Source organism: Lathyrus oleraceus, chromosome 4 (genome assembly GCF_024323335.1).
Source record: "Lathyrus oleraceus cultivar Zhongwan6 chromosome 4, CAAS_Psat_ZW6_1.0, whole genome shotgun sequence".
Lineage (NCBI taxonomy): Eukaryota > Viridiplantae > Streptophyta > Magnoliopsida > Fabales > Fabaceae > Lathyrus > Lathyrus oleraceus.
In genome coordinates, this window is record NC_066582.1 from 445,672,122 (window position 1) to 445,681,038 (window position 8,917).

At 35.7% G+C, this 8,917-nt stretch overlaps 1 protein-coding gene across 1 annotated transcript; it reads right to left on the reverse strand.

Moving 5' to 3' along the window:
• Window positions 1-269: 269 nt before the first annotated feature.
• LOC127075999 (uncharacterized) lies at window positions 270-5,862 on the reverse strand. The gene is made up of 9 exons (XM_051017548.1): window positions 5,617-5,862; window positions 5,244-5,511; window positions 2,831-2,932; window positions 2,660-2,742; window positions 2,401-2,517; window positions 2,112-2,214; window positions 1,432-2,005; window positions 867-1,042; window positions 270-644 (listed from the first exon to the last, which is right to left on the reverse strand). The coding sequence occupies exons 1-9, from the start codon at window positions 5,733-5,735 to the stop codon at window positions 525-527; spliced, it is 1,662 nt and encodes a 553-aa protein (XP_050873505.1). The 5' UTR covers window positions 5,736-5,862; the 3' UTR covers window positions 270-524.
• Window positions 5,863-8,917: the final 3,055 nt, after the last annotated feature.

Genomic DNA, 8,917 nt, shown 5'->3' on the forward strand with positions numbered 1-8,917 from the left:
ATATTTCGTCTTATTTCAACTTAGACAAAAGTCTTGCATTTCTAAAGCTTGTCTCTAACCTCCCATTTAAATCCTCCTTCAACTCTCCATATATGAACATCTACAAAAAAAAAAACATGCATATCGATGCTAGCTCTTGGATGTTCTCCATAAGGACATCCAATATTAAAATTAAGCGTATTTGTGTACTTTATTAAAATTAACCCTCTTCTATGCATTTGAGATGTTAATTTAATCAATGATAGAACCTCAATGCAGACATACTCAAGTTAAAGATCAAAAACCTATTTTTCCATTTGGTTATATCTTGAATCCAAGAAATCATTCACTGTGTTTTGAAACAAGTTGGATCAACATCCCCTCTCCTAAAAAAAAGGTTTGGATCCAAAGTCCAAACTGACAAAAACTATCCCATAAAAACTGATATACAATCTTCAACTTGGTTTTCTTCTTGACAATGGATGCATTCCTTTGCTCTATGCAACAAAGACATCACAAGGCCTAAGACATAGTAGACCAATGAATTACTGACTGACCCTCCCAAAGAAGTGTTCAATCTGCAGGCACCCCCTGGATTGCATACCACTTGCTTTATTAGGTCCAACCTTCAACCTTTTTGAAGCTATTGAATTTTCCTTAACTTCCTGCAAACCAAAAACCTCTCAACTCAGTTACAAATTTAAGCAAAATCAGAAAATCAATGCATAAACAAGCTACTAAGATAGTGAAGATACTAATGCTGGTGCTTAGAATCTATAACATAGTATAAAGGGGACTGCAAATCAAGGAAGTTTGGGTAAGACATAAGAATCCATACACTTGCATTGCATTAAAATATAACTCTTCAACAAAAGTACATAACTTACCAAGGAGGCTTGGCTTGGATTCCTTAGAACTTTGACTTTGCCACCTCTACCATCAGCTCCAACGGATATCAAATTTCCTTTTGTGGATTCACCATTTTGTCCACGCTTGCACCATTTACCCAAGAATCGTTGAGATCCATCAGGACCAAGCAATCCACCAGAAAAACATATGTCCACTGGAGGTGAAGGAGAATGAAGAAATTCAATATTAAGTTTTCATATGTTTCGTAACATGTTTTTTGGATAGATTCATTCAAGTTTATCTACTAGCATGTGTACATGTGAAATACAAGCAAATGGATGTCAATCAAAAACATCTCCTGACATGTTCGTAAGTTGTTGTCAGCTTATTTTCATCAGCTCTCTTGAATAGCTTATGAAAACAATTTGACTTAATTTTATCTTGTGTATTAGAAATAGCTTAGACATAAGCATTTATAAGATATGCGCTTATACTATCAGTTCTTAATGAAATTGTTTATCCAGAGGAGGACGAAATCTACAGTTTGTATATAAACAATATAACGATAAATATGCACATTTTTAGAGTCAACTAGCGGCATACCTGAACTTGAAGTTGTTAATGGTGATTCCTTTCTAATGTTAACCATTGGTTGAGCTTGCTTAGCATTGGCTTGAAATGTCATATCTTCATCCATAGTGGCAGCAGTAATGTCAGCCATTTCAGTGTCAATATCAAATCTTGAAGACTCATCCAAATTACATATTCCTTGCAGTGATGGTTTAGTCTTTGAGACAGGTGCCATTTCTGGCTTTCCTAGATCAACCTTGTTGTGATCTTTGTATTCATTTTCATCGATAATAATACAATCTGTCTCTTTATCAAGAGGCAAGTTAGTTTTACTTCCATAACTAATATTCACATCATTATTTTGTGTAGCTTTGGAGTTATCTATCTTCAAAGATTGTAAAGATGTGTTGTTGTCGTTCTTATTCAGATCCATTCCAGACTTGGGTGTTGAACTCTGTTTGGTTTGCTCTTTTGAAGAAAATTTGCAAGCCATCAATACATCTGAATTAGAATTAATTTTATTTTCAATATCCTTGGCAACTTTTAGTTGCTTCAAATATTCATTCTCTTTTAGTTCCAATGCTGTCTCTAGTTCTTGTAACCGTGCCTAACGGTGCCAACAAAAGTTTAATAGTTAATGTCATGCACACCTACTAAAAACATCATTGAATGCATTGGAGTCTTTTGATTAAATCATCAAACAGAACACTTACCTTCATTTTATTGATCTTCTCTTTAGACTTCTCAAGCTTTTTACTACAACGAGCCTCACCTCTTCCGAGAAGATTGCACTTGGCCATTAACTCTTTGTAACTCCTACAAAATAAGTGCAATCACAGTTTACATTTCAAGGCAAGCCATAGAAAATTTAAGTCAACAAAGTTTTATTTGAAGGGCTAAACTTGAGATTTCAAAACCATACAGAAATTTGAGAGTCCAATGATACCAAATAACTATTCCAAAATATCATTTTGTGAACAAATCAAGATTTGGAAGATTAACCTGTTTCGCAGGACAAGAGATCTTTTCAAAGTGTCTACTGTTTCTTTACTGTTGGCCCCATTACCCAAAGTGGCAAGCTTCAAAACCTCGTCTTCGCCAAGGTCCAAATCAGACACTCTACAGTGAAAACGATGATAAAAATCAAGCGTGTTTAATGATTTGGTGATTGTGATTGATTGATAGTGTATGTAAATTAAATCTATAAATATTATATCATAAACAAATTATAGATACTCAATCAAAATGCGGCTCCACTCACAATTTCAATGCTGCAAGTTCTTTAGCCAAAGCCATATTTCTCTCTTGCAATCTAAAACGCTCCAAATTTGACTTCTCAAGCTCCTAATCCAGCATGAAATCAACAAAAGTTAAAGTGAGCTGCAAATTGCCAATTTATCACAAAAGAACAAAAGGTTACAGGGTAATTTACCGTTGATTTCTCACGAAACTGGTATTGTATGGATGCATTTTGCCTCAAGGCTTCATTCTTTGATGCTATTTCTATCCTTCTCTGCTCCTTGCAAGTAGAAAGCTGAAAGAATACCATTGCCACAAGTTTTTTCCAAAAAAATATCAGTAAATATGAAAGAGAGTTTATATCCAATCACTATTATTAATATAAAAGACAGTAAATATGAAAATGTCTGCCCTATGAAGCACAGACACCTCTAGAAGTAGGCATGTCACGGTGTCCGACATGTGTCGGTGTCAGACACTTGTATGACACTCGTATGATACATGTTAGAAAAGTCAGACAAGTGTTGTGTCCTATGTTCTTTACATGATTGTGTCGGAGTGACTATCTCGTGTTGTGTCATGGTGTCTGTGTCGAAGTTTGTGCGTCATAGGCACAACGTATATGTATTTCTAGGACTTATTATTTGACGATAACAACTAATAATCAATCTGAATGAAAATATATACATTTTATTGAAAAGAAATGAATCACATGGAACCAGATTGAATTTCATCACTTACTCACCCACTCATTTCTATTAGTCAAAAGCTCAAGCCGCCACATATTGAGGCGCTGGTGGGTTAGGAAGCGTTGGGAGCAGTAAGAGGCTAAATGTCAAGGATCTTAAGAGACATTCACACAACGATTTAATCTAAAAATCTTAAGGCTTTAGGTGGAGATGTGGTGTCAAGGTCTCTTAGAGATTTTGGACGCGGTTAGTCCATTGCTACTTCTGACACTCCCTAAAAAATGGTATCAGAGCCCATATATGGCTTAGTGGGGAAGGAGCGTGAGAACCTAGTGTGAATCAACGCTAGTGATGTGGGTAATTCACACTTGAGATAGGGATTGTTGAAATTCAAGTGCGAGTGGTTTATCTCAAAGCAACTAGGAATGGACAAAGTGTTCGATATATAAGAAAGGTGACCCCTATGTTGTTAATCTCTAATAGCGTTGAGTAGCACCGACACCAAAAAAATGCTATAACAGAATAGCCGCTATTGCAAAGACTAAATACCAGTGTACAAAGTAAACATGAATATTCAAAATAGACTAATGCACGAAATTAAAGAGACCATCATACGTAATAGCTAAAGAACCTAAAGTGTAGAGTAATAAAACTTAAGCAGGGAAGAAGAATAAAACAAAATCAAACTAAAAATAGGAAGAGAGGTGATAGAAAAGTAGAGTGGATGAACATGTTCATCACTGAAGAATGAAAGAGAGAGAAAAACAGTTATTGATTATAAACTAAAGAAGAAGTTAGTTACAACTGTTATCTAATCCTATTTATAGGCTAGGTGAGTACACTGAGTATACCCAATGCAACAGCAAGGTTGTTATAACAGCTTAACAACCTTCTCACTAGTTCTATACCCAATGCAACTTACTTTTGTATATTTATACAAAGAATTGCTGATACTTAAAGCATAAGGCTAGCTAGTATACTCGATTAAGAGGACCAATTATTTGTAAGCAATAACATAATATTACTCTTCAAAGGTTCATTGAAATTTATACCCTTAAAAAAAAGACTGTTTTAAAAAAGAAGAATTTGACGAATTTATCCACAAAATTCTAATAATGGATGCAATAGCAGTTTGGACAGAAATTAGCAGCCGCTACAACAGCTATTGTTGACAGCAGCACGATGACCAACAGCATCGGGAGTAGCAATGAACGAAACATTTGGGACCACTAAAAAACTTTGACACCATACCTCCATCCAAAACTTTAAAGCATTAGATATATGGACCAATACTTTTATATATCCAATATTTTTCCATTTCTAGTCAACGTGAGACTAATCCCTCGCTTAAATTCCAACATGAGGTTATTATCAAGTTGTTAAATCCAATTGCAATTAAAATAACAAGTCACTGAAAAGCACAAATCTCGAATTTCATTATACAATTTTTTAGGTATGATTGTAGTAACTCCTGCAAGCAGCTGTATACACTAATTTCTAGAACCCAGTAGGGTCATAAAAACAGAAAAAATCAGTCTCAAAAGTTTTAACGCTGCTAAATGTCAAGCCTGAATTCCAATTCAAGACCATCAGTTGGCTCATATCCTCACATCCAAGGACATTATAATATTTTTTCCTACATTTAGAATCATAAGCTATTTAACCATTTAGGCAACTGTTAACTCAATCACAAGACTTAGGACAGTGACAGTGTTGTCCCATTGTTCTCTACTAAAAAACATAACTGGCACCATCAGTTTTTTAAGGTTGTTAAAAAAGGTCTAAATCACTCTAGTAGAAACATTAGCAATATCAATTCCCCTTTAAAACAAAACCTGAATCTTGTGCGTTTTTAACCCCAAATTTATCATTTTCAAACAAAAGTCTAGAAATTAAGCAAAACAAATCGTAAAATACCTCATCTTTAAGTTCATCCAATTCCTTAGTTTGATTTTCCAACACCGTATTAAGCCCCGAAACTTTACCCTCCAACCTCTTAACCTCCTTTCGCAAAACACCAGCATCTTCCTCAACCCCTCTTTGCTTCTGCGTAAGAACACCTTCGTTCGCATCTCCAACCGATTGAAAATAAAGCCGACACGCATCTTTCACCTTGCAACCTTGCTTGCAAACAGGACAAGTGTGTTTCTTCGATGTCGCACAGTACTCGAACCATTGCTGCAAACTACACAATCATACAAACCCACATAGAGAAAAGGATCAAGAACTGAACTTTTAGGGTTTTGTATTCGATTAACGGGGGAATTCATGAGGGTTGTGAGAGATTTACCAGAGCTCGTGGAAGACATGGCCGCAGATGGTGACTGATTGAAGATCTTCGGTAATGGGGTTTAGACTTTCGTAGCAGATTGAACAAATGGTGCCGGCGAATTCGCCGCTATCCACCATCTCTTGCGGTGTTTTTTTTTTCCTATGTGATTTTCTGGCCGCAGTTTTTCGAGAAAAAAAGTGAGAAAATGAGGGAAAATTTGAAACCTGGCGCAGAGTTAATTTTTCTGAGAGGGAAAAGTGAAAAAATGAAAAATGGGTAAAGCGCCATGGATGTCACGTGACACGGTTCTTTGTGACTTTCTATATGGTCTTATTTTTCTTTTATTAGCTTCCACCTTCTAGTATTATTATTGGGATTGTTAATTGCGCCCCTTACTGTTTCTTTTGCACCGTGATGAAAATCTAAAAATATAACAAGTCTTTTCATCAAAAATCGCATTCAATACAAGTAGAAAATATATTTCGATTTCAAATTTCAGACGCATTATATGTAGGGGTGTGCAAAATAACCAATAACCATGAACCAAATTCTTATCCAAATTAATTTAAACTTTAAAACTCAACCCAAAATTATATTTTGAAATTGGTGATCCATTTATCAAATTAAAAAAAAAACTGGTAACCATTGTTACAAACCGGATCAAATAAATGGTTACCATTTTTCAATCATCATTTCAAATCAACCCAAAACACAAATTTCAGAATCCCTAATTCTCAAAAATCCAAACTTTTTTCATCTTTTTTTCTCTTCATCATTCTTCAAATTTCAAACCTGCATCGTATGATTTTTCAGAAGCTGAAACAAAGATTGTCAGGTGTATCTACTACCAAATCCCTACCCTAACCCTTTCTTCTCAAACCCTTCAACTTGCAACTCAGAATTAGGATTTTAGGGTTTCATGGAATCATCTCAATCAAAGCTTTGAAGTAAGTCTCTCGACGACGACATTGATTCCCCTAAGAGCTACAGTGTGAGTATCATCTTACTTTCCAGCACAGTGCCTTTATTCTTTCTGTGTTATCGTATTGATTTTGGAAATACCAAATTCAATATTATCAATTGTTGAGTGCATATAAGGATGAGTATAATGCAATTGTTGAATGATTTTTTGTTTCTACTGACAAGTGTCTTTTGTGTCATTGCAGACAATCTCATCAAGGGAGAGGTTTACAGTAGCTATATTCAAGTATTCATCTCTATCTTCTATTTGCTTAGCCCAGAATTTGTTATATCATTACTTTGTCACTCATATGGACATTAAAATTTGGACACACATTTAAATGACACAACTAGTCTTTCCTTCCTTCCACATTCTGTTACATTTGAAATCAAGTAAAAATAACACTAAGAGAAAGAAGAGGCCTCTCAAAAATTTGAATTCTCTCAATTTCTACTTATTTTCATTCAAATTAAACACGTTCATCTTTCACATTTCATCAGTTTCTTATCCTTACTTTTTTTAATTTTATGCATGTGATTCCTTAATATATTATATTAAAATACATTATATAGATACTTATACTACATTAATTGATTCTTTCATCTTTTATGCATGTTTTTCTGATTATGAATTTTAGACATGTGAGGTGTTTGGGTTTTAGTTGAAACGAGTTCTACGATAATCTGCATTTCAAAATTTGAACCCTTAATACGTATAACAAAATCTTAGCCCATGGTTTTAGCTTATTTGATTTGGTTTGTCATTTTGTTTTTTAATCTTTTAAGTGTCCCTGATTGTGATTATGTTATGGCTTGTCTTGTGTGATTATAGAAAAATGATTGACGATATCAAAGTTACTACAGCCTGATAAATCGAGTTTTTATGAAGTATTGGAGCTATCTGGACTAAAGGACTTTTGTAAGACGTGATATGGTTACATTGATCATGGTTTTCTGTCTGCATTTGTTTAGAGGTGACATGCATATACACCACCATTTCATCTTCCTATTGGTGAGATGAGTAATATTTTTTATGATGTTGTATGTATCCTTCGTCTATGGATCATAGGAAGATTGTTAGACATTCTTTAGTTCATAAATTTGAGGAATTCAGGTATTTACATGGTACTCTTAGGGATCCCATATTTGTTATTCTTGAAATTGCCCTTGTAGTGTTATATTTGTGAGGGTCCCAAACAAGGGCTCTTGGGTCCCCTCCTAGAATGATGTTGCACGAACGACATCCACACAGAACATGGGGGCTCGCCCTTGGGATAAATGATGTGTACAATATTATTATCTATCATTAGTTATGCGAGAATAAGTCGCACCATGACTCTTTGAGAAATAGGTATTTAACAATTTCCCATTATCATCGGGGAGGGATTGATGCCTCTAAGAGTTTCCTAAATCATAGGCCCAAAAAGCCTCTATAAATACATTTATCTTAATGGGAGAAAGGGACAGATCTTAACCCATAATAGATCCCACCTTACATACGCTTAAACCTAAGCATAAATCATATACAGAGCCTCTCATCTCACGTGAGCAGGTCTTCTAAACCACCATAAACACCATCATACATGTTTATCGCCGTCATGGGTAAGCCATAACCACCACATATTGTAATATGCATATTAAGGCCTATGAGTGCCCTTGTTTTTGCATGGGTAACATGCACACCTATACTTTTTAACTAATACAATGGCGCACACCGTGAGGCCCGGGTAAAACTAACTTGGGTCACACCTTCTTCATCACAACCATCTTACGCACGGTTACCCTCCACTCATACACCTAGCCACCTTTATCCATGGTTAACAAGGGGCTTCATCCCCTACACCAGAAGGTACAAGTGATATCGGTGATGCCAATACCCTGGCAGAGATATGTGCCTCCATGGACGAACTACGACTTCATAACTAGACAGTGAAGGATAACTTCTAGAATATTAGACAACTCCAACAAGAGCTCAGTCCTCTAAATGAGATGGCAGTGTCATATGCATCCAACTCGCAAGGTCAGGATGACGTGGGAAACCCTAGGCCTAACAAAGTAAAGGAGACATCCCAAGGAAATGGCAGCAAAGTTGTACGACACATGCTCAATATTATAGCAAGAGGATTTGTTGGGGGCGGGGAGACTAGCTCCACCCGTAGAAAGTACGCTCGCCAAATATTTAATATAGAATACCTCCATAATGTCAAAGACAAATGTGATACTAAAGCGCTAGAAACCATGATCGCCTTCTCTGAAAAAATATGTAGCTATCATCCACCCTCATAACGATGACTCCATTGTCATCATCGGCGGATGCAATGGATGGGAGATCAAAAAAGTCATTATGGACCAAGGAAGT